This window comes from Pyxicephalus adspersus, chromosome 3, assembly GCF_032062135.1.
Source record: "Pyxicephalus adspersus chromosome 3, UCB_Pads_2.0, whole genome shotgun sequence".
Lineage (NCBI taxonomy): Eukaryota > Metazoa > Chordata > Amphibia > Anura > Pyxicephalidae > Pyxicephalus > Pyxicephalus adspersus.
The window spans coordinates 53,883,785-53,910,874 of record NC_092860.1 but is presented as its reverse complement, the minus strand read 5'-3'; the positions used below and the strand labels follow the sequence as shown (position 1 = coordinate 53,910,874).

The following is a 27,090-nucleotide window of genomic DNA, read 5'->3' as shown; positions in this document are numbered from 1 at the left end:
AAATAGACAAAATATAATCTCATTCTAAAAATTTAGTTTTTTTATTTTTTTTTACAGCTAACTCAGAGAAAAACCTGATCATGAACTGGAGAATAAGGCAAAAACAGGCAGAAATCATGAACTGGGGGCTGATTGTGGTCTTAAATAAATTGTTTTTTTCTCCTCTTAATAGTTTAGAAACAGTCATATGCACCAGCTTTTAGAAACCTTTAGCATGCATGAAGCCTGGGTTTGGCACACATAGTATTCCTGTATATCATATATTTATTGATAGATAGATAGATAGATAGATAGATAGATAGATAGATAGATAGATAGATAGATAGATAGATAGATAGATAGAAGATTCATAAGGAAATACCAACACAAATATAGTCATTTAAAAATGGTGTGTTAAAGTGCTTTGTTGTATTGCAATCACATATTTGGCATATTACACATTTATATAAAAGTCAATGCATCTTTTTTCTTCCAGGGAAATGTATTTTGTTCAGTTTGGTAATCAAGTGCTGAAAATGTTTCCAAGACTGTTTCAAGGAAAAAAAATCCAAATGAGAAACATAATGATATTTGCCTTTAAACAATGTGGCATATTTGTGAATTTTTGTTTGCTTGGTCTCTACATCGCCACCATTTTTTTTCACTTTTAACTTCTGATTGGATGGTCTTGTTGGCACATTTAGGCTTTCTAGATTTGACATTACATGTGGCTTTGATGTTTTGCAGTGGGTTGTACTGAGGGCTTATGGTTTCTGGGCACTGAAACTTTTCTCGGATCACATATCCTAGGCGTGTGGTGCCTATAAAGCCATCAGGGGTAGAGACAATCCGTGTGACAGTTGCATATACATACTGCACTGCAAGGAGGGAACCTGTGTAAATAAGACATGGTCATTAACATGTACCAGACAATCATAAATACATTACAAATTGAGTTAGAAATTTAACATTTTAGAAATATGTAGTTTTTTAGGTTTAATTTAGGCATGTTGTTCCCTTGTTGTTGTATGAGTTTAATAAAAAGTGTCTTGGGGCTTTGACCATTCAGTCCTATAGTAAAGATGTGGAGAACAAGCAAAAGAATGGGATAAGTAAGCAGGACTGTATTACATATATTTCATCTGGCAATTTGATGTCAGTTTTCTAATTTTAGTGGAGCATAACATCCAAGTTTTTATATTTGTGTGTGTTAGGAGTCATAGCTTGCCATACTTTTTCAGCGCTATGGATTTCACCCTGGAAATAAAGGCCTGTAAATAAACATTGGGCTATCCCAAATGTTTGTAAGGGAAAGTTTCACAGGGACTTTCTCAAAAGTGTCCATTCTAGAACGGTATATATAATTTTTTCTTTGTACTGGTCTTGTTCCTCTCTGTATTCATTTTTAAACCAATATTTTATATCAAGTTTCTTTACAAAATACACTGTACTCTGTTTGACAAAAACTTATTACAGGGTGGACAATGAACAATAAATTCCTAGAAGCACAACAGAAGTTTATAAAATTGAATTTTTTTGGTTGGAGTTATATGAAGGTGATAAGGGGATAAATTACAGCTCCAACTGATTTATTCCTTTGTCTAAGTCTCAGGTGGAACTATTGTGCTCTGTAAACATACATTTTTAGACAAGGAGGTAAGTCAGCTGGCAGTAAATATTTACTGCACTTGATCATAATAAATAAAGAAAATACCCAAAGAACTAGATTATAAATATAATAGAGGTGGCTAAAATGTATGGAAGTGACTAAATGAATACTTACCAGTAGAAACATCCCACACTTTAATGGCTCTGTCTTTAGATCCTGTGTAAATATAGCAGTCATCTGGTGAGAAGCAGGCACAATCAACTCCTTCAAAGAAGAAGCCCTGGAAGTAAAATTGCAGTGCAGTTTAACATTTTACTTCTGAAATAACATTTTGTTACATTCATGTATTCTCCGTAATCAGAATGCACTCCCTATAACAAACAAACTTTGTAATAGAGGAAGGGTGCTTGCAATGACAACCACAGATGTCAATATAATTTACCAGCTCCCCACATTTGCTTTTTTTATTTAAAGCACAACATGTTTAAAAGTCAGACCTTTCAGGTCAATAGGACCACTTTTAGCTGTAAACTCCATAGTGTGAACTTGATTGAAAGAGTGGCCAGAAAAGCCATTGCTTGAAGGAGAAAAAAAAACAGATATGGAGTTTGCCCTTCATGAAGTGATGGGCTTCCCAACACTGGTTATCTGGTCTGGACTAAAATGTAACTTTTTAGCCATCATGAAAAATGCACAAATCCATCAATCGAATAACCCCATTCCCACAGTAAAGCATGGTTGTGGTAACATTATGCTGTAGGCATTGGCAGGAAATCTGAACAGGATTGAGATAAAGATGGATGGCACTAAACAATTAACAGTTCTTGAAAACTGGAAAAGATTTGAACCTTGGAAGAAGCTTCACCTTTACCTTCAAATGGACCTTAAACATATTGCTAAAACTTGGATATGGTTTAAAAGGAAACATTTAAATTCTTGGAATGGTCTAGTCCAGCAGTCACCAACCGGTGGTTCGAAAAAATTTTGGTGGTCCACGGCTCTGGCCACTGAGGGGACGCACCAGCCAGAGCCGCAGACCATGTCTCCCAGAGACATCGCAGGTTCAGGGCGGTGGGCGGGTGGTGTCTCTGGACACAACCCGCCCACTCTTCTATCGCAGGCTCAGACCAGCGATGGGAAAGTGGGTTCTGGCATCATGACGTCACTAAAGAGGAAGTTTCTTCCCCTTTGAGTGACACCTGGCTCCACGCACATGCGTGAAAAATTTAGTGGTCTGGCAGACTAAAAAAGGTTGGCGACCTAGTCGAAGCCCAGACATCAATCCAATTGAAAATCTGTGACAGGACTTGAAGATTACTTTATACCAACATAACCCATGTAACCTGAAAGGTGTGTATCAGCTTTTCTCTGAGCTAGATGTGATAAACTAGTAAAGACATACAAGAGAATGAAGCTGTAATTGCAACAAAAAAGTGGCTTTACAAAGTATTAAATGCATGCACATCCATGTTTTCTATTTTTTGTCTCTTTATTGTTTGTGTCACAATAAAAGTATTTTGCACCTGTTAGGCTTGTTGTGTTAATATTATGGTGCTAGCCCCTCAAAAATCATTTTTTATTCAAGGTTGTAATGCAACAAAACAGGACAAACCCTGAGGAGGATTAATACTTAAGCAAGGCACTGTACCTAAGAAACTAGTTAGTTGTCTTAGTGCCTCTAAAAGCATGAATGCAACCCAAACATTTATTTCAACATAAATATAATAATATTTTAATCTTTTCTACAGCATTTTTTTAACTTCTTTGGAGAACTGACCAGCCTCTTATTCCTAAAGCGAAAAGACACTGGCCATGTCATGAGGTAAGAGAAAAAGATAAATTCCTATGCTCTTCTCATTTGGATGACAATCACCTCATCATTACCTATAGGCAGAGAGTTGTATTTTGCAAAAGATATCTTGGAAGGCAGATAACAATGTTTGAGATTTAGGTTTAGTGCAAAGGAAGTTACAGGGACAAAATATTTCCAGGGATTCTTGTATAAATGTACTTAGCCTGAGAAAAGAAAACTAATGCTGCTACCACATTTAATGCCTGGTAGGCTGAAATATATTACAGTTTTGTATTTAGATACGGATAGATTTTAACATTAATCTTCCACCAAAGTTTGGCTTTCAATGTTTTTTTTTTTTTTTTTTTAGAAAATCGATAATTATACAAGCATTCTGATTGTACAGTATACTCTATATTACTTTATTACTTTACATTTTCTGTGTATTGAATTGGGCAGATAAGGGAAAAAGGTTGAGGTATATCAATACCTATTTGTTTCATTAAAAAAAGATAGAGCCACTGTCAGGTTTAACTGGTTTCCTGGGCTCCATTAGAAAGATTTCCACTAAATTCCCTCACCTTGCAACAAACTGTTACAACACAGAAAGTGAAAGAAAATACAGTAATATACCACCATAAAGACCTGACGTTCCAGCTTTTCCCTAACGCTTTTATAATTCTGTCTGTGTTGCTTTCAGAGAGTCTTTTCAGTTCCTGTCTTAGCGAGACAATTTTTCACAAGACAGGAAGTGAAGGAATCTCTCCAACAGAGTCTTCCACTGCAGTAAAACAATAGTCTCAAAACATATATACATTTGCATTTGACAATTTGATAAATCTACTGACCTTGTAACACATCTCATGTTCCCAGCAACCAGTTTCCATGTTCCAAAGACGTTGAATTGAGTCTTCACAACCACTCAATGCATAGATTTCTTTTGAACTGGTTTCTAAGCAAGTGACTTTGTTTGCATGGGAGTCCAAACATTGTTCTTCTTTTTCTGGGCTAAAAAGACAAATGTCTCCTCTCTCTGTACCATAGATAACCCTTAAGTCTTCAAATATGGCTACGTTGCTCACAGCACTTGGGACTTGTGGATGTATTGAGTGCACTGGACCATCAAGCATTGGCAGAGGGTCCCCTTTTGTAACTTCATATAGCAGAATCATATTATGGTGTGCTACAGCCAAGCAGTTTTCTTGTTTGCTTATTGACAAGCATATTACAGCCAAATTATGATCAGGAGGTGGAATACATGCTACATTCTGCCTTTGGTCTAATGGAAAAGCCAATACAGTACCAGAGATCAAACCACAGAACAAAATTTTCTTAGCGTTGGCAACTTCCAGACATGTTACTTCAGATGAGGCCTCAAGGATATCAGTCATAAGACCTGAAAAACGTGAAATATATGACCTAAGTTGGGAACATATATGAACTTGCAAATTTACTTTTGTTTGCACTAAATTTAGCTCCCATTGGCATAACAGTATTTAAAAACCCCGATGCCTATAAGTGTGGGACATTCTCTAAGTTTACAGCAAAAGCACTTCTATTTCTAACATAACACAAATCAAGTTTTCCACAAGGGGGTGCAGGATGGAGAAGGTTCAAGACTTGGGTTGAATATTCACTATTAATGGAAAAATTTTTACTGTAATTTTTTATAGCTGCCAACAAAGAGTATCAATGTAGTATCAATATTTATTTTTAAAGATACTATGACATAAAAAATATGCTAAAAATTGTTTAAAAATATAAAATTTACTATGGATGATCTTGTTTACCCTCCCTGTATATACATGTGCTCCACTTTTTCATAATCATTTTTTTTTATTATGTAATGAATGCCAATTTTCTATGAACGTAACACCACAATAATAAAGAGGCCTTCATTTACCTTGCACTGTGTCCCAGACGACAATCTTGTGTCTGTCACCAGTTTTTGGAAAATAAACCCGGTTACCTCCATTAGATAGAGCGACACAGCCACTGCGGTCCTGAAAAGGAGGCAATGTTTTGTGCTTCTGATCATAATCAAGGTTCCAGAGCTTGAGGTAGTAAGCAGTGTTGGATGAAGATATTAAAGTGTTTCCATTCAAGGCCAGTCCAGTGACTGACACTCCCATCCCAAAAAATGTGTCTAGAAGAGCTGCCCTCTTAGACAAACTCCAAACCTGCAATATATAAGAAACATGACTGTGAAGTTTTACAGTACAGCATATGATTGCAAAACTTTAGAAAAACAATCTATTATACATGAGATATTGGAGCTTTGCAGACAATATTGTAGTTTAAAATCCACATTACTAACCCGAATGGTTTCATCTTGGGATCCCGTTACAATAATATTCTTGTGACTATCTATTACAGCTGTTTTTACCATGTCATCATGTTCTAGACAGGATCCCAGCAATGTTCTAAGGGTGTTAGAGTCAGCTCGAAATACCTGCACTTGTTTTCCAAAGCCTGAATGGAGATGAAGAAACTTTAAGTTAAAGTCATAAAAACAAAACATTATTTGTTTGGTAACTAAGAACATTTCAAAGGAGGTGCCACCCTCTCTCTCTCTCTCTTTCTATATATATATATATATATATATATATATATATATATATCTTACAAATTAAAAAAAAATGGTCCCATTCCTTATCAAAGAAAATCTATATTCTATATCCTAAATCGTAATATCTTGTACCTAAATGATAAATGATCACCCTCCATATTACATAATGTCTTATCTGATAAATGCCTATTTCAAACCTGAGGAAATATCCACCGGAGGACACCTCATCCTACAGTATTCGTTCAGCCTTGTCATTACTATTATGATATATATTTTATCCACAAGATGGCGGTGACGATTTATGTACACTGGATGTCCCAAAACTAATGAACTACAAATTAAAAGTTTGACACACTGGGCCTGATTTATTAAAGCTCTCCAAGGCTGGAGAGGATACATTTTTATCAGTGAAGCTGGGTGATCCAGCAAACCTGGAATGGATAGCAAATGTTTTCAGTCCTGGACCAGATCCATTCCAGGTTTGCTGGATCACCCAGCTTCACTGATGAAAGTGTATCCTCTCCAGCCTTGGAGAGCTTTAGTAAATCAGGCCCATTCTATTTATTTCAGCCTACTTTTACAGTCTCGACCTCAAAATAGGATAAGGTTTTATCAGATGTAGGCAGAGACTTTGTCAGCTGTGGATATTGGTTATGTCAAATAAAGGGTGAGGTTTAGTTGGATGTAAAATGAGGTTAGGTTGAATATAGTTTAAAGTTTTGATGGAAATAGGATGAGGTTTTGTAGGGTATAGGATGAAGTGTTGTCATTTGTATAAACTAGCAATTTTTTCCTCTGTACTTTTTGATGTTAATTTGAATATCATATACCACAAATACAGTCAGTTCTAACTTCTAAACCACCATTTTCATGGTATCTTAAATTGTTGTCACTAGTATAGGTGCAGCTTTTAAGCTGAATTTACTGTAGGTGAAAGTGTTCTCATAAATGGGTTGAGATCTGTGTAATGTAGGTTGAAGATTAAAGAGTGGTTTGCTTAACTTCATACTGTTAATGTGTTGTATATTTTATCATTTCACCAGTACTATAATAATACTATTTATTAATACAATATTAATTTCATTCATTATCTTTACTTACCTGCAGCAAATAATGACTCATTATCAGAGGCCACTAAAAAGTTTATGGCGCTGGGCAATTTTTCAGCTGATACACCTCCTCCAGTGGAAATCTGGTGTGCAATAACACAAAACTTTACCATACAAACACACTGCTGTTTCTATTATCATCATTCTCTATACAGTGTGACCTGTTAGCAATGCTCTTTTCTTGACCAAATTTTGTCATACAATACTCCTACAATACAAGATGTGCTAATGTGTTTCCTCTATTTTTATTGTGAGCACATGCAGGTGATGGAAAACATTTGCATTGAGTTTAAATATGATTTTTAAAAAACTAAAATTAGTGTTAATATGTGTACATTAAGTACACGTAATGAACAAATAAATAATTGTTAATGTACATCTAAATGCCTTCAAAACAATGATCATTTTACTTACCAATCCCAAAAGGCCATTTTTGAATCCAACCGCCATCTTTCCATATTTGGGAATAACGCAGCTACACACAGGATTTGCAGCCTCAGCATCAATACCTGGTATTTGCCTTGACCCCCTTAGCTGTCCCGTGGTCGATTCCCAGATGTGAACTGTTCCTCCTTCAGTCACTGTCATTACAGTTTGCTGTGGGGAAAATACAGCAGCTTGCAATGGAAACCCAGGAACGCCAGGCGAGAGGCACATAACAGGAGCTCCAGATTCCAGATTCCATCCATAGACCTGCAGGGTGAGGAAAGACAGAAAAGTCTGTGCTGTTAAAGGTACTAACTAATGGTACTAACTAATAACTATACCAATAATAAAACAGATACACTTTATTGGACTTGGACCACACAGCACTACAATTTCATAAAAATTATGCTCCACCTTGTGAAACTTCAAGAGAAACTAAACTCGTTGGTGGGTGGTAAATTTCTGCTATAATTAGTGCATTAGTGTATAATGAGTGCAGCCACCCTGCAGTGCTAAAGGGTCTTGAAAGACTTGTCATTGCCACGTCAGAGAATAGCACCATCTTGACCTTCACTTTGTGGTGGACTTTCAAGAAGATGGAGTTCCTCTTTGGCTGCTAAATGGCCACTGATGATGTAACTCCTGAGCATGTGTAGGAGTTTTATTGTCTCCAGTGGCTCTGGCTCTGTGTACTTATGTACATGAGTGTGATATTAGGGAGAGTACCAATGTTGGATTCCCTCTGAAACGCCCTGACATCCAAGTACAATAAGTGTAAAGCTCATCTTATAGATCTGCACATTATGAATTAATGATCAATTAATGCACAGTATTCATCACGCAGCTATGAGAAGTGCTTCACACTACAATGAAAGTGAAGACATCTGTAAAACCAAACTTTTAAAAAGCGGATTTTTAATGAGGGAAATAAGCACTTGTTGTGTTACAATGATTGATAAGCTCAGCACTGAATTTGTACACAGAGTATAAACTCAAGCAAGAAGGAAACAAGAGAAATCCATTAAAATAATATTACAGTGTGCTAACATGTTGGACACTGCTATGGGATATAATTATAATTAGTTTATTATCAGCTTATGAAATTTTTATTCGGGCAAAAACAAACGTCATCATGGTTACTTAATAGAAAGAAAGAGTGATGCAACATACACACTACTACACTAGGCTCTGATTTTTACAAATATTAGCAACCCATTGGAAAAACATGCTTGTTACATCTCAGAAAAAGAAACTAGTAATATGTTTTCTAACAATATCACTTTTAACAGTGTTTAACTTTAAAAAATCACTTTGATTTATAAAAATAGAAATTAATTTTGTATAGGCATAGACTACCTGTCCTAAAGTAATTGATTACCTGGTCAGTAATGGAATAGGGCAGATTCACTGCATGCCTTCATACTTGTCAGCAGCATAAATAAAAATAATTTACTTGTTTGCATTCATATACAGTTATAATTTTCAGACACTTATGTTTTTTGTGCTTTGATTAATAAACCAAACATGTGTGTGTTAATTTTGTCCTAGACAAAGATAATTTGACACACCTGAGATCCTGCTGCTGAATAAATTATCCCAGACTTTTCATCTACATGCAGGTAGGCATTTTCATAAATTGTATGGTCTTCTTGAATGGTCATATACTTTTTACCGGTTACCAGATTCCATAGGAGCAAGGTATTGTCAAGAGCACCAGAGACTGCTCGTGTTCCTTGACAAAAAAACTTTACACAGAGTATTCCAGCTGAAAAAAAGATATATTGAATTACTACTAGTTTTGTTTTAAAGAGAACCTGTGATAACAGCCCAGCTTGCCCTAATATTTAAAAAGTTCAGCCTTAAGGACCAACATCCTAATTTTAGTTTTACTATCTAGACCAGTGTTTCTCAACCTTTCAAACATGGGGGTTCCCCTAAAATACCTTTCAGGTCTTCAATGAACCACTGCTATAATTTCTTTATCTACAGCCTATAGTATATTAGCATGGTGATCACTGGGAGGATGCCTCTTACATTGATGATCAGTGGAATGAATGCCATCCTTACAGATAGACAAATAGATTAGTTAACCTGACCTTAGAGGCACAAATTGCCCATTGCTTAAGAAACCCCTAGCAACCTCTGGAGGAACCCTAGGGATCCATGGAACGCTGGTTGAGAAACACTGTAAGTAGCTTACCATTAGTACAAGCTGATTTCAAAACTGGCTGTGTAACAATAACAATGTGAAAAGCCAGCTGGGAAAGATGCTGGATTTGAGACAATTTTCTTAACTTTGTATAAATTTGTTTTTTTTACATAGTTTTTTGGACATACCAGAATGGCCATGTAATGTGTGGATGACTTCAATATCCTTTGTATGCCACACTATCATAGTGCCATCATCAGATCCCACAACAACGAGATCCTTGTATGGGCAGACTTCCATTACAGTTACACCTGGATAGGAAAATTTATTATTTAAAAATATTAGTCATATGTGTAAAAATCCAAACCAAATGTTTGACAATCTAGAACGGGCAGTACTGAGAGTCTCCTGCAGGATGGAACTTTTCTTACATGAGATTAGTGTTGGTGTTCGAATTAGGGTTGTCCTTATATTCGACCCGAATATGGCTGTTTGAATCCTGACCCAAAAAATTAATGTGTGTGATTTGTGTACCTAACTTTTATTTTTATACAGGTTATCCCACAATGACAGGATGATTCCCACGGCTGCACAGCTGTGGGAATCCTCCTGTCAGTGTGGGATCCCCGGGCACTAGAGGTTAAATGGGGACAAGTCTCCCTATTCATTCACCTCTAGTGCTCTGTGATTGGCTTAGGAAAGGTAAACCCTGATGACAGCTCAAGTGTCATCAGGATTTTCTTTTCCCCAGCCAATGTTGTATGTTACTGGAGTAAAAGTGAACTAGAAGTAGAATACAGTCTTGACATTCTGACATCAAGTCATCATGTACCTTTCTTGAATCCTGTAAGTGTAGTTTGCAGAGGTCCACCAGGTGGCTGGAAAAATCCACTTATAGGTATCAACGTTGGATTTTGATACTGTTCAAACCAGGTGAAACATTGCTGGCAGAGGTCACCAATGAAGGATGGACAAGACAGCTTAAAGAAATGCAGCCTTGCCAACATCTCTACATAAATGATGCAGGGATCTGTAGAAAAATAATAAAACGTTTGAAATGCCCTTTTACAAAGAAATAAAAATATTACCTATACACATTGTTTTTATAGTATCATAGTTAACAATTAATTTTTTTATCTTTGAATATTCCTCAGCTATTAAGGCAACTGATTCTTTAAATAACATTAACCAAAAAGTGGGTAATTCCTGTGAGATATCAGCAACAGCCACACAAAATAACTGCAAACATATATATAAGGCACCTTAAATAAGTCAAACATAATATTTATACTCCTAATATTATATGTGTGACACCTTAGGATATCATATAAGGATAACTCTCTTTCTTTTTATTTATTGGGAAGACTAAGCCCTTTCTGGGAATGGGTAATAAATACTATCTACCCCTGCATTTATTCCTCAGGGTAAGGGTGCGGATATCTGGGGCTCCTTTATTTAGGAGTGCATCCAGATACCAAAAATGCTCCCCACCTGAAACACAGGGGTTGGGGGCAGGAAGTGGTCTTCTTTTTGCCAAAAGGGAAGGGATCTGGTTATGAACTGCACAAGCAGTGCGGCAGGCGATCACTACGAGCAGGAACTGATGTGAGATCACTTTTGGGTGAAATCAAATTTATTTTAAGAATGGTGACAATATCAACAAATAATGTGAACAAAACTGTGACAATCATGAATAAAACAATTACTGCCAAAAACAACTAACAAACTTATTGGAAACAAAGGTAAAAACAAGCTTAGGTCAGGATCAGCAGGTCTTAGGACAAGAAACAGGATCAGGGCCAGAGAGCACAGCAGGGAGCAGGCCAAATACTGTAACACTGAGCATCTGGCAAGGATTCAAGGAAAGGCAAAACCTTAAATAGGGATCTCCCAGCTGTTTGCATAAAGAGTTCTTTCTAAATGTGGCCATCTGCTGGTGGAAGATTATTGTAACCAGGTATTCAGCGCCACCAGCAGGTGAGGCAGATAACCGTAACAGACCTGCATGCTTTTTGCCCCCTTCATTTTGGAGAACCAAATTCTGGAGAACCAATAATGGATAGGAGAGAAAACACACTTGCTTGCTACCCTATTTCCTATCCAGAAGCTCTGGTTTAAATATGGGGGGAACACATTGTTTTTTTTTTTCTAGTAAAAAAAAGGCATTAGGGCACCTAAAATGCATGCATGTACATTGCAAATGCCTGTACAAGACTTTGCAAAAGGTTTAAAAAAACAAATGTCTGATGGGTGTCTAGCTATGAACACTATGTTTCCAGGAGCAGTATATGCTGTGAAGTTTTAATGCTAGTCTGAACATTCTTACCTTAAAGTGGGGATTGGTGCCTGGGAACATTGACACTGGACTAGGGATGTACAGGTATCTACAACATATTCTGATACTGATCAATTCATTTATTGTATCTAGGTTTTTCTAAGGAAGCCAAGCGGATTGGAAAACTCACCTATCTGGCCATCAATGAAGTTGATGGTGGGTTGAAAAAGCCGCAATGTGTCATGAACAAGTTTAACCTCACCGCTAGTAATATGTTTCACACACATGTCAAAGTCTTTGATGACACTGTTTATTCCACATGCAACAATTTTGCTAGATATCCAATTCATATTACCTGTAGACATATTTTATATTTACATTTTTTTGTAATAAACAATAAGCATAATTACAAATATATTAGATTAAATATGGTTAGTAAGGGATGTTTGGTAATAAAAGTCATGGTTGTCCATAAAACCTAAAGTTACTCATAATAAATGTGGTAATTCTATTCTAGGAAAGTTACTACTGCACATTCATATTTTTATTAAAACACACAGACAGAAGTCCTCAGTTAAGATGAGAAATATTTAAAAAAAATACATTTTTAGCAACATTTTACCAATTTAGAGAAATGCATTGGAACAGAGAATTGGTTTCTAAGGGTGCAGCTGGCTTTAAATGGCTTCTATATAATGGCTCTTTTAAATGAATCCTAATAAATGTCTCCTATTGTTAACTATATACTAACTATATGGCACTGGTGTGCCAAGAAACAGCTTTAATTAAAAAAAAATGGGTAAAACCAATCTGTATTATAGTTATTTGTTACTAAAATTGTTATCCTTACATCTCAGTTTCAAGCAAGCAATAATCATATTATGTATATATATTTAAAATGATAAATAATGATAGATAATAAAACCACCAATTTCTTGTCATCAGCCATAGCAATAGTACTGTTAAATCCCTTCCCTCCTGTTTATTTTATTGTCTGATAACAACACTTTACATGAGATATTTTATGAGATATTACAAATGATAGAAAAAGCTATGACTGCTGATTGTTGTAGTCCTGGTAAGATTATAGCAAGAAATCACACTGATGTATTACATACCTAAAATTTCCCTTTGCAGTTCATCAAAGTTGCCTGCATATAGAAGGTGGTAAGGTAGCTCATTCATTTTTCTCAGATTAGGCATATCGTTTGAGAACCACAATGGCTGAGGAGCTACCTGTGATCAAAATGAAAAAAAGTATCATGTGCTATGTTTTTATTGGTATACTGTAGTTTAAAAAAAAACTACAGATTATGCACGGTTGAGTATCATATCTGCAGACATACTGGGCTCAATTTATAAATTATTCCCCCGTCAATTTGCACTAGATTAGTTTACAATATGCATTTATGAAGATAGCATTTCCTATTGTTACAGCTGTATACTTTTGAGATTGGCCACTACATGGGAGAATGATTCATTGTTCTAATATTACTATTTATTAATAAACAGTATTTATATAGCGCCAATATATTGTGCAGCGTTGTATAATACATAGGTAATAGGTAGAGAGATTCCACCATCTGTAAGTGAATTGACAGGTGATTCATTTACAAATAGAGCTCATTATACTTGAAAACTTGTACCTGGTTATTTCCACATCCTGATACTTAAAATCAAATGGCCTCCATTCAGTTTATTATGTGATTTTTTTCTTCAGAAATTGCATTATTTGCATTATTACTCTATTTTTTAGTTACAAGCATGATGTTTTAATGTCCTAGACATTATTAACTGTCCTAGACATTATTAACTGTTTTGGTTTTATAAATGAGTATAGCATTTAAGACCTAATTTCATATTGACAAGGTATGTAATATGTTTATAATTTATTTTTTAATATTTTTTAGTAGATTAAACATGAAACATTGCAAATGAATATACCCTTTTTTTGGTACACACTTCATTTTTTATACATGTATACCCCTTTTGAACTAGTGCAATTTTTCACATTTCTACTAATGGGACCGAATTTCTATATTAGAGATTTGCAGTCTACAACCTCATTCAGGTCTTTGGAATGTTTTTTTTTTAATTTAAAATGCAGATTTCAAGATAATCTTTCATATTTAGCTTAATGTTAAAGCTCATACAGTTATTTTTTATATCTTTATTATAAAATGATAAACTGTAGTAGAGCTAAAGTTTTTTGTTTTTTTTAAAGATAATTTTTATTGAAAGTTTTTTAGTATAAGTACAAACAATACAATCATTACAACAAAATAAAAGAAAAATCGAAAATTACAAAAGAAACAGAAAAAAAAACATAGTCTCAAGGTAACACAACTACTATAAAATAGTAACCAACAAAGAGAAATAAATAAATTGAGCTAAAGTTTTCATACCTTTCTGTCCGCACTTAGGGATTTCTTAAGGAGTGGAAGATTTATCCACCGTAGGGTCCCCATACTCCATGTGCCCAAAAAATATTCTGCCAGGGTATGATGTCTCTTCTTTTTTTCTGAATCCCTCAAGTACATTTCCTGTGCTACTTCAATGAATTGCCTGCAGCCAAAATAATCAGGGAAGACATGAATTAGATAAAATTCTTCTTTGGATATGTGTTTTTAAAGTCACAGGTAAACAAGAGGACATTTAACAGAAAAGAAAAGGCAGGTTTTTACCCTAGAAACTAAGGGCACAGAAATTCCGTACTTTTGGGTTCTGCTTACATAACTGTCAGAATTTCATACAATTCATCATACATTAGTAGTGGGGACATATTACCAAAATATTCATGTTACTAAATTCATTGCCTCTGAAAAGTATTCTCTGTTTCATATATACATGTGATTTGCCACACTATCACAAACTAGCAGAAATGATGGCTTGGCATTATAGCAAAAGAATATAAAATGTTATCAGTTAGTTATCCCCCCCTACTTAGAGGACTTTGCTACCAGCGGCCAAACAGAACAGTTGGGAGGAGCAAAGGAAGCAGGCGGGTATAGGCTGCCGGTGAATCCTGCGTGGGAAAACACAGGATCACCTAAAAACTAGTTTAAAATTTCATACCTATGGTATAGACCCAAGACTGTGGTCCCATCTGCCTGCCTCTCCACCAAATATTCATCCAAGTCATGGCGGAGGTGAGTCCATGACAGCACAGGAATCCGTATAACATCACTTCGCGGAGGAGCCCAGTACTGGTAAATATCTGCGAGAACCTCATCATCTATAGATAGAATATCCTTCAACTCTGCTTCTGACAAACCAGTCCTAAAATTGAAATGGAAAAATGCTAATTAACCTAGTTAACCGAGTTATTTAACCTACCTTTTTTATGAAATCACCTATATTATTATTATCTTCTGGGAGAACCTCAAATTGTCTGTCTTTAATTTTTCTGAAATCTCATCCAGTGTCTCTTTTTTTGATATATTAAAATAAAATTGTTGTGTTCCTGTGAAAATATATACACATCTTTTTCCTTTTGTTGTCCTGACTTTCTAACTCTTTTCTTTTCACACTGAAGTCTGTGAATTAAGCTAGCTAATTATGGATAGCTAAGTTTTCTGCTGTAGCTCCCATTCTGTACTTTTGTCCACCAGGAAAACATCTGGATTCTTTTATTGCACAATTCATACAATTTTTAATCATATGCATCAAGAATGTGCCTTCAAGAATGAATGTGCCTTTAACATTTGTATGGACATTGTGACTAGGGATCAGCAAGTGACAATATTAGGTTCGATCCCGCGGCGAATCGGGCCTTTCTCGCTTACTGAAAATGTAAGCAGGGACGGCCTTCTGATTCGCCTAGAGGTCGAGCTCTCGCTGAACAGGAGGATTTCCAGGGCTGCATCTTGTGGCCTTGGAAATCCTCTGCGATCCCCGGGCACTAGAGGGTAATTAAGTTTAGATATATGTATCTCATACAAATGATACATTTGTATCTGTAACAAATGTATTATTTGTAAGAGATATTTATATTACATTGTCAGGAGGCTCTCCTTTGCCGGGCATCTTCTCAATGATTGCAGCTGTGGCTGCATTCATTGAGAAGAGTGTGCAATCCCCAGGGCACTAGAGGTTAATTAACCTCTAATGCCCCGGGGATCGCAAACAGGAGGATTTCCAGGGAATTCTGTGAATCCCCTGTGAATCCTCCTGTTATAATTTCCTCGATGTTCCGATGGTTTCGTGAAATCGGTTCGACGAAATTTTGCGGAACCAAAGGAGGTTCGAGGAAATTTTCACAAGAAATGCCTGCTCATCCCTAATTGTGACCTGTGTAAACATCTGTGCTCTGTACCCCTTAGAAAAATAATAATTCAAATGCATCAGAAATCACATATATAACAATACGGCCATTTTTAAATTTATATACATATTATTACCAACCTGCATGCTGCAATGTAACCAAGGGCATGAGATACTAGTAATTTGCCATGGACTTTTTCCATCCTTTGATACAACTGATACACAGCTTCTTTTGTGCTTGTGGCAATTTGAAGTTCTGAAGGTGGTGTGTAAGATGACCATCTCTTGGCTTCATCAAATGCCAGTTTAAGTAGCAGTGGCTGTCCACATTTTCTGAAGCTGTTAAGTACAATATCAAGTTGAGCAGGAGTAAGCTTCCTCCCAGCAGAAGACATAAGCATTTCAATCACCTGTCCTCCTTGTTCAGCAGAAAGTGGTTGAACTTCCAAGTAGGATGCAACATCTAAAATGTTCTCTCTTAGGGTGTTCAGAATGTCTCCTTCATTAGGTAACGTGGAGAGGACAATGTGCACTTTGGCTGGACATTCCTTTGGCAGCCAGTGGAGATGATGTGCACCTTCAGATGAGGAGAGCTGATCAAGTGAGTCAAGAAAAAGCACCAATGTTTCTGATCTTTGACTAGATACTGTTCTGAGGATCTGATGAAAAAATCTTACAGTTTCACTGTATATATTAGTGACCTGTGCAGTGGGTAAGGGAAGATCCAATGCTAAACATACCTAAGTAGAAAATAAAAATGATAAGTACACAGCAATGCCTATGTATGAGACAAAACAGATGTTTCAGCAAGCCTACCTGATAACAAATACTTTTGAGAACATCATGAATTTCAGAGCTTTGTGGTGAAGTTCCAAAAAGCCTCAACACCAAAACATGATCAGATGATGTAGACTGTCTCAGTAGTTCAAATGCCTTGCACATAAGGGCAGTTTTTCCCGATCCAGAAGCTCCATAGATGACAAGAGGCGACTGAACACAAGCTTCACTATTTCTGACTCGATCCACAATGGTTTGGAGCATTTCCTGGCGTCCACAAAATACTTTGGATTTTGTACGAGACAACTGAAGGTGATGTGTTATCTCCTGCAGTAACCCTCCTAACCAAGGATGCTGTTTCTATGAAAAATTAGCAACAAAGTTTAGTTTTCAGTTTTTCCAAATGTATTTTGGGTTAATATTTATTATATACGGACACCAAAAATATACATTGTGCATTTAAAGAACATATGTTGAAGAAAATGATTAGTGATAACTGATTGTAGCATTAAATCACCACTAAAGTATATTCTTCTGGTTACATTTTGTATAGAAAATAATGTTATACATTAGTAGTTTTTTAATTTTTTTTATTATATAAATTTTTTTCTATTATAGCAGAATTCTAGCCACAAGTAACAGGATCACAAAAATGATTATTGTTGCAATATTCACACCAGTTCTGTTATTTTCCATGTAGTATTTCTTTCTCTGTCACTATGAGCTCCTAATCTGATGGTCAGCATCATTCAATTTGCATTCTCTGAGCCCAGGTCACCCCAGACCTGACCCAGCCTGGTACAGCCTGTTGACACCAAAAGGAGTAGCGGTGGATGACTTCATCACTATGTCACTCAGCTTTTTCCTCTTCACCATTCTCTTTGCTAGCACAATGGCTGATAGACTTTTTGTACTACTTACTTCACTCATGCTCCTATACAGGGGTTGATATCCCATTGTATCAAAGACATCTATTTAAACATGGACATGGACACTCAATTAATACTGATTGAAATGATCTTTTGATCCTAAACAGTGGATTACTAAAAAAACTTTGTGCTCAAGATGATCATGTCAAATTCAATGCAGATTTCATGAGTTAAGTTGTCGTTTAAAATACTAATGTACTCTATAAATCTGTAAAGCAGTATTTCAATTTTGAATGCACCAGCTACAAAGGTACTCAGTGAGCAGTACAATATAAAATGTAAAATATCTGAACAACTTCACATTTGGTAGTTTTATTTACCTGTGATTCTGAAATTTCCTTCTCTCTTGTAGACAGACATTTAAGTATTTGGTGATTTACAAGAGCAATAACTTGGTCACAAAGCTTCTGAAAGTAAGATGTCTTTGATGTTTGTTTGCTTAGCTCCACTGTGAGTTTTTTTACTTTGTTTGGATGTTTCTGGATAATGTGGGATTTGAGGTCTTCTAAAAGATCTCCAGCTTCAGAGTCAGGGCTCCCATCTTCCTTGACATCCAAAATTTGTAAAATATTATCTTTACAGTGATCAATGTCCTTAACCTCTCGAAAGAAAATAGTAGAGCCTGCTTCATCTGTATCAGAGGCCAAGAATCCACTCTCAATTTCCCACTCTGTCACTGAAATGAATTAAAATAAATTAGATAGAAAATAGAATACGGTATTTCATGTTAACTTCTATTATAGCAAAACTTCAGGCATCACATGCTATTACTTTTAAATCCACTGCCTTATTCCTTCCCCAACTTGTAAATTAAGTTAAGATCCTCTTGTGAAGTACCCACCTTTGTCACACTGAAAAAAACTTTAGTCTAAAAAAGAATCTGAAGCTTTTTATCAGATCTACATTTTTACATGGGTATGGATCAATCTGTAACACTATGATTTAAAATTAAACAGTTTGTGTATTCAATTGTCCAAATAACTTGACCATGATACAAATGTGGAATGATCGCAGAAGACTGAGCACATGCTTATGCAGGTCACCATCCCTATTTTAAAGAATCTTAACTTCCTTTGCGTCTGTGTAGTGAACATAAAAATTAAAATCATGCTGTACTGTAAAAGATTTATAATAGATTTCCTGCTACAATCATTGTGCCTTTATTTAGTTTTTTTCATGTAGTGTTTAATAATACAGGTATATAGTAATTACATAAATTCAATTCTTTTTAATGCAGCTAGAATATTATGTCAGAATAAATAAATATCAACATCAGCCAATTTATGAAACAATGAAGCAAGAAGCTCAAAGATTTTTGGCAAGGAGTAAGGAAAATTTGTCAAGATATGTCTGTGAGGCCCTGATGACCCTGGGTTTTTCCTGCTCCATCTCAATGACTGGCCACAGAAAGTTTATAATAAATCAGTAGTCAAACATTTGGTAAATGCGGCCAAGGCTGCAGCCCTAGTCTGTGGAAACAATTATCGGCCCCTTCTGTTTGGATGTGGCTCCACAGGGTAAACAAAATTAGATTAATGGAGGATTTGACTGCGGGTATCTACAAACGGAATGAAATATAAACCTGGGCACCTTGGATTAAGTTTTAAAGAATCTCCAGTTTATAAAGATTTGTTGGGTGATTAGAGGGTGGTAATTGATTTTGTGGTTTAAAGAGTCGTGGGCTAATAGAAATGTATATAAAACCAGGCATGCTCTCTTGGAACTTTAGGGAGGCCAATGGAGCAACTGATATTGATTTTTCCTTTTTTTCAGTATGAGGTCAGAGGGTCAGAGATGTGTCTTATATTGTATGTTTTGGTCCTTTCATTTTTGTCTGAAAATTTTGGTGTATATTTGTCTTTTATTTTCTGTTTCTATGCAATTGGTCTATTAAGGTTATTGTTAAAATGTGCTGGGATCCAGAGATGTTTCTCCCTTCCCATATGTTGTTTTTGTTTTTTATTATGTTTTTTATTTTGTCCAATATTGAAAAATTCAATAAAAACATAATGTTTAAAAAAAGGAGGAGGTAAGAAATGTTCTACTTTTCTAGTGACAAATGTTTAAATGGAACAAGATGGTAAAAAAATTATAGGATAGTGGTTTAATATAGTAATGTATTTTTTTTTATTGAAGCAGAGAAGGGATAGGCTTACATTTATTTATTTTTTCTTATTGTTAAATGTGTTCCCAGCAGAAATTTTTCCTAACATCTTTTGGAAAGATAGTTCCTTGGCTGTTACTCCAGGTTATCAATAACATTGTCAGTAGCTCATAGTAATATATCAAGACCCTTTCAACTCCATGCAAAATCAATATAATACCCCAAATCCCAGGTCACGGAAATACCCAAACATCCTCTAGACAATTATATTTACAAACCTGATTTAAAATATTTGTGTTTTTGCTCCAAAGTAATCAGTCCTTCTTTCTGAGCATTTTCTGCTGCTGAGCGCAATGCCTGAGATAGCTGTTTTTCAGTTTCTCTCCACTCCTTGGTTTCTTTTACCTGAAGCTCTGCATGCGATGGACTAGTATCAGAGAAATGAGGAAGGTGAATTGTAATCGGTTGAAAAACATAAATAGGTGGGACAGAATTTATGTCTTTCCAAAACCAGTGGGTCAGCAGCTGAGCTTGAGCTTCATCTTTGTGTATCTTTTTATACAGGATATTAAACTCTTCCTCACCAATAACACGAGGTATGGGTCTATAACCATAACGATTACCAACTAAACCCTATAATAAAATAAAAACAGAAATAATAATAGTAGACAATATTTATATAGTGCAAACATATTACACAGGGCTGTACAATAAATAGGGGTTGCAAATGACAGACAGATACAGACAGTGACACAGGAGGAGGAGAGGACCCTACCCTGAAGAGCTTACAATCTAGGAGGTGGGGGAAGTATCACACAATAGGAGGGGAGATATGGAGTGGTGGGAAAAAGTGAGTATTTTAAAAGACAGATAGGTAGGCAAGTTTGAAAAAATGGGTTTAGAGTGCTCTTTTAAATGACCGGAAAGTAGGACCAAGCCAAAAAGGACGAGGAAGACCATTCCAGAGAGTTGGGGCGGCTCTAGAAAAGTCTTGGAGTTGTGCGTGTGACGAGGTTATGAGTGAGGAAGTCATTAGTAGGTCATATTTACAATATAGATCAATAGAAAATCAAAATACATAAATAATGAAAAAAAAAACACATTTATAGACTTTATTTAGTATGCTACAGGGGATAGCACTGGGACAGTGTTGATATATGCACTATAGTATACAATCAGCACCTACTGTGCCTTCATCTCTCTTCTCTCTACATCCATCCCACCTTCAGCTTCCCGTCTTGATCACCCTCTGTGCCTGCAATCTTTTTTCTCTACCTATCATGGCTTTTTTACCTTCTTCTAGGTCTTCACCTGTATCCAATACTTATTTGTGCTACAGTTGATTCTACACCAGTGCATAGAAAAAGGTTGGGCAAGTCAATGTTTTCAATAAAGGCAGGCATTTTGGGGAAAAAACATACAATGATAGCTTTTTAAAAGCTTTTGACCTCTGACATCACCTTGGGCACATATTTTTTCTTTCTGTTCTTAATACTGTTTCAAAGATTCTAGTGTATTATTATGAGATCATATAGAATAAAACCATACTCAGATGAAGAATATTTCCCGCTCATTATAATTAAATGTACAAGCGGTGATATATCATGTGGTTCTTCTAAGATGCCATGAGTAAAATGTAATTGTACTCTTCATCTGATTTAGTAAACAGAATTCCAGATGACATTAAGTTTGAGTATTTTTACCATAGCACACACCTGTGCTGTTTATATAATAGGTATGAAATGCTCTGCCTAGGGAGGTTCCTTTAGGTCTGTATTAAATGTTAAATATACCCAGGGGAGGTGTGTTTTCTATTCTCATTGAAGGCAAACAACAGCTATCAGTTATATGGGCAGTCCAAATCATTCTAAACCTTCTTTTCTTTAAATCAGGCCATTATATTGAGTCAACAAGCAAATCCATTTCCCCAGTAGACAAAATCTACTACAACAGTACTCCACAGATAAAATGTAAACACATTGCATATTATAAACATAATTTTTAAAGCATTTTTTGACTTCTTGAAAACTAACTTAAAATGAAAGAAAAACAAATATTTTGGTAGAGATCTTAAAGGTTATGGCGTTTACAGAAAATACTGCCCTTGTGTGTTTCAGAAATTGTGGAAGGGCAATTTTAGCATCCACCTGCATAATGTGGAGACTTTGCCAAGGTCACTGGCACTGTTCTCAAGGTCAGTGGTCCTATTACGCATCTTTTGCAAAAATATAAACTAAATGAGACCAGCAATAGAAGTATTAGAAAGTTGCACTGCTGAAAGCACATTTAAAAGGAATGGCTTGTGGGGCATTCTCCGAATGAAAATGATCTTTTCCGGTGTGTGGAGAACAAACAAGTACTGTACACATAGCGCTGTTCTGTTCTATGGAGAGAGAAGGGGAAGAATGAACGAAAGCACACAACTCTTCCCATAACAGTGGTCATTCTTGATCAGTCGTTGGGATGTAGGTGGACAGCTTTACACATGTTAGATTGTTGCCCAAGATGACCACAAGTAATACCTTTTATTGCTTTTGTGGATTTATGCAAGAGTGTTAAAATCAAGGAGGCAGAGTTGCAGAACTAAAAAGACCTAAAGGACATAAAACTCACAATAAAATATGGTCCAATAGAAGTCTTCCGACAGGCTTCAATTTCCTTCAAACAAAGGTCTGTAGTCATGTGATCCACTGAGGCATAATCTCGTACTCCCCAACGCATGTCTACAACCTATGAGACAACAGACTGTAAGGAGAATACCCAACACACATACACTATCTAGGTGTGGTAAGCATGAATAGGTAGATATTATTAGGTATCCCATGTATTCCTTTTGTACAGGCATATGCTAAATAAATGGAAAATAAAAACTTAAATTACTGGCTTAAATCCTATTCATAATGTGTACATTGATTAAATCACCCACTTATATTTATCAACAACTCAGAGAGTAAGATCCACTTTCAAAGTTGTCCAACAATGGAGCCAAATTCATTTTTATTTGCATTTTTTTATTTTATTTTATTTTCTTACTTATTTTTTAATGTAAATTTCTAATACCTCAAATGTTAGTCCATGTTTCTGGCAAAAGGTTTGAATCTCTGGATAGGCCATTTCCATCAATGCATCACGCTCTTCTGCCATATCTGAAAATGTTAATTAGTAAAAAAAAACAGTGTCATTTGCAAAGGAGGTAATCAACGTGTCTTTAGGGAAAATATCCCAATAGCTTATTTTTATAGTAAAGAGAATAAAGTACATTTGATAATCTTTAACATTATTACATGTCATCTATTACGCTTATACTCCGTAAGGCTCAATGCAAATTGATCACTCCCCCAGCAGCCCCTGCTCTTCTCCTAGTCCTGATGACCCTGAGTTTGGGTAGGCTCTTTGCATTGCATGTCCTACATTATACGTAATGAAATAAGAGTGTCTGCAGACGATGGAGCAACAACAAGGTTTTGGCAATGTAGCTGGGAGAAAGTCTCTTTGGGGAGGGAAAAGTTTAAATACTATTGTATTTTCTGTTTCCCCTACTAAAAAATAGCATTTACCTATTTCTTTTGCTCCACTGAAAGGGTCACATTGTATATTTGCATTTTTATTGTTAAAGTAAAATATATTTTTTATATAATCTTATGTACATATAGCCATACCATGATAGGCCAGTGTCTGGGGCAGTGGGGTAATGGGGGCAAGACCAAGCCTTAATGCTATCATTGTTTTTGATTCTGTTTTCGTATTCTCTGGCAACCATATGTTTGTAACCTATGGCATCATATGTAAAGCTAAAATTGCCTGTTTATATAAAGCATACAGCCTACTTTCTCCAATAACATATTCTAGGAGCCAGATTATTCAGTGTAATAGACCAGTGTTTTTCAACCGCTGTTCCGCGGCACACTAGTGTGCCTTGAGAGATCTTCGGGTGTACCGTGGGAAATTATCCAATTTCAGTTAATTGGTCCCAAAATGATTTATTTACTGCAAAAAATTTGTCTTCATTTGTCTATACCAGCGATGTATAGTGATAGGCAGAACCAAAAAAAACTCTTCCACTAGATGGCAGCAGGTAGCTAATTTACGTGTCTGACTTTTTGGTGGTGTTCCGTGGGATTTTTCTAATTGTAAAATATGTGCCGCGACTGAGAAAGGTTGGGAAACACTGTAATAGACAACCTTAGCATAAGATTTTTAAAGACAATTTAAAACACAGGAGATTTTTGTACTATGATACTAATGGGTTCTGGCATCTACTGATTGTTTTCTGACATTAGCACAGTGCAGCATGGCTTCTTTGATGAGAGTAAGACTGAGAATCAGTTTGTCATTATTAATTCATAGCCATATCATTATTGTCAATAATTATGCAGGAAAACAAGATGCATAGTGCACAAGAGGCTTTTTTACTACACAAAGACACCTGCTATTTTTCCTGGGGAAAAAAAAGTCCTGCGGAGGAAATGAGGACACTTGAGTTATGAATAGCATTTGATATGTGCCTGGTGAAATCTCTCATGACATTACCTGAAAATGTAGAGCTTATGAAGAGTCGCACAGTATTAGATGACTCAGCAGGGAGAGGCACATCTTTTCCATGGAGAATGTCCTTTATGGTTCCCGCATCCATTTTGCTGCGTATAACATTGGAATATAGAAGTACAAGAAAATTTAGGAATGGATTTTAGTTTTAAAAATCATACTGCCATTGCCATTAATCAATAAATGGAAATGTGCCACTTTAGAAACTTTTACTTTGAACCTTAAATTTTGTAGACAGCTGCTTACGACACTCATAGAAAGTGCAGCTTTCAACAGTGTTATTATGTCTGGACAGTGCAGATAAATATTCAGCATGGTTTCAAGGAATTGTCTTTAATTAAGGTATAGGTAATGTATTTGCCTTGCTGAGCACATTTGTCCTATATAATCCCTTTCAAATCAGAGAGAAATAATGCCACTTAGACAACCCCATCCTTATAAGGATCACATATGCAGGGAGCAGCAACCCCATGGCATTGTCTTTTATCAATTATGCTATACTTTTCTTCAAATGTAGCACATAAAGAATTTAGATGCCCACTGGACATACACTATCAAAACTACCTGGCAGTATCCCCTCTATTTCCCTTTGTTATAGAATAATTTTGTCTAAGGAACAATTAAAAAGTGGGCTATACTTTCTCTCCTGCAGCTGCTGCTTTCTTTTCCACCTCGAGCTTTAGGTTGTGCATGAAGAGGAACCCAGCTGCAAGGGTAGTTATGAAATGTCCCTGATGTTCAGCTTTAAGGATGATCAAGCTTTATATAAGATGTACAAATATTTATTCAATTACTAAAAGTGCATCTCTAGCCAAAATAGTTTTTTTAGTGTGGGGTATGGTGGGATTGAGAGAAAGTTTTTTTTTTCTTTTTTGGTTATTTATTTCTGCATTATTTAAACTTCACTAAAAATACAAGAAGCAAAAAAGTAAAGAAAATCTAAAACTGTATAACTATCACTGGAACAGGAATAGAGAGGAAGTCTCCCACCTGTTCCAGTGACTGCTGTCAAAGTGAAGTTTTGGGAAAATGTCCTCTAATTTTTTGTTGTGTTGCAAAAAGAAAGGGTAAATCTTCACCAAGAGCTCAGATAGCAATAAAACCTAAGAAACTAAGACTAAAAAAACTTGGTTTTCTAAAGACTTTACCTCTTATTGAAAAATGCCTCCCTTTCTGATTGATGTTCATACAAAAAAAAAAAAAATCTGTCACATGTAGTAAAATATAATAAATCAGACAAATCTCCCTACAATTCAACATTGCCTGTATTTCTGGCATTCTACCAATGGATATTCAAAAATATTTAGAACATTTGTGGTCTCTCAAACATTTCCTGATTAGTAATCCTTTATTCTTTTCTCAGCTTGTACTTTAAAGAAACTATAAAAATATTAGAAGCGTTTTATTATGAAAAAGTGTTTGTCAAAGTAATTTTTCCCCATTGTAGACTGTGTTTGACATTTGACTTTCAATCTTCCATTCAAATCCAGTGCTAAATGTGAATTAAAGGCAAACAACTAAATATACTGTTGAAATATTTACACTTTGAAAATAATTTGTAAATCTGTTTAACTGATCTTGTGAATTCATGCCTGCTAGACAACACAGCCAAATCATTGGCTTCACTTTTCACCACTGCAGTTAGGTGAATGATGAATAATGCAATGAAGAACAAGCATTATCTTCCTTTTGTTCTCTCCTCCTTTGGTTGACATTACAATGTTATACTGTATCTTCACAATTAAGTACAGGTATTTATTGACCCCTACATAAGAAATGTTAATAGCAATCCCTATCTAGGATGTGTCATTGGGAAGATGTCATTATCAGTGCCGACTGCATCCCTATCTCCTGTTCCCCTCTTCATACACTACCCTGTGCTGCCCTGTGCCAACTTGAAAGAACAACCAGCTCACAGCAAGAACAATGGAAGGTGGCTCTGTTGTAGAGTCTGCCCCATATACATAAAAAGACAAGATGTGGATGCAGCAGGCCATGGTAAGAAAAACTACATTATCATACAATGAGGGCCATAGATAGCTGTTCTTTACTGTTAAACTACAGTTATCCTTAAACTGTATTTAATATGTTGCTGACATGTCCTCAAAATAAGAAAATGTAAAAAAGAAATGATTAGGTAAAATATTTTGTCGCTGCCCTCTACTTTCCCTCTATATATGTTATACATAATAAATGATAGACAGACAGACACTTTTTATCACACAACATCACAGAAATATGTATTATACAATAATCATTCAATAATAATGTAATAGCCATTTACCTGATTGTGTAGGAATAAACAAAATGTCTTGCTTACAAACTGCTCACTTCCAGTCCATACTCAGATGACCCACCTGCATATGATTTCTATTCATGTTTCACCAATCTTTATGGTGACAAAATTAAAGAATAAAGTTATAATAAAAGAAGTTTTTAAAAATATTCTTCAGAAAGTAACAGAGTGAAGCTGTTGATGGTGTTAATTGCAAGGAAATAGTGAGCAGCTTTTGTCTACAGTGGAATACAATGAGAGACACGCAATGTGTGTGTGACAGTACACC

At 35.7% G+C, this 27,090-nt stretch overlaps 1 protein-coding gene and 1 long non-coding RNA gene across 2 annotated transcripts; one reads left to right on the top strand and one right to left on the bottom strand.

Annotated features, from left to right (window-relative positions):
* Positions 1–455: 455 nt before the first annotated feature.
* Positions 456–24,614, bottom strand: NWD1 (NACHT and WD repeat domain containing 1). The gene is made up of 21 exons (XM_072407076.1): positions 24,512–24,614; positions 23,042–23,127; positions 22,595–22,711; positions 20,260–20,614; positions 18,198–18,553; positions 16,988–17,308; positions 16,313–16,911; positions 14,984–15,187; positions 14,314–14,473; positions 13,027–13,144; positions 12,099–12,263; positions 10,466–10,663; positions 9,822–9,944; positions 9,053–9,249; positions 7,473–7,751; positions 7,051–7,141; positions 5,698–5,852; positions 5,284–5,560; positions 4,229–4,776; positions 1,763–1,868; positions 456–872 (listed from the first exon to the last, which is right to left on the bottom strand). Exons 1-21 carry the CDS (start codon positions 24,612–24,614, stop codon positions 577–579), a joined length of 4,854 nt encoding a protein of 1,617 aa, XP_072263177.1. The 3' UTR covers positions 456–576.
* Positions 3,343–12,682, top strand: LOC140327718 (uncharacterized). Its single transcript, XR_011920084.1, has 3 exons — positions 3,343–3,410; positions 9,033–9,103; positions 12,062–12,682. It is a non-coding gene; the product is annotated as an uncharacterized lncRNA (long non-coding RNA).
* Positions 24,615–27,090: the final 2,476 nt, after the last annotated feature.

Coding starts and splice junctions, on each gene's coding strand:
- NWD1 (XM_072407076.1), bottom strand. CDS start 24,614: ATGGATGCGGGAACCATAAAGGACATTCTCCATGGAAAAGATGTGCCT. Junction 10,664..12,098: donor CTTCATTGATGGCCAGATAG/GTGAGTTTTCCA, acceptor ATTTTTCTACAG/ATCCCTGCATCATTTATGTA. Junction 4,777..5,283: donor CGTCTGGGACACAGTGCAAG/GTAAATGAAGGC, acceptor CACGTTTTTCAG/GTCTTATGACTGATATCCTT.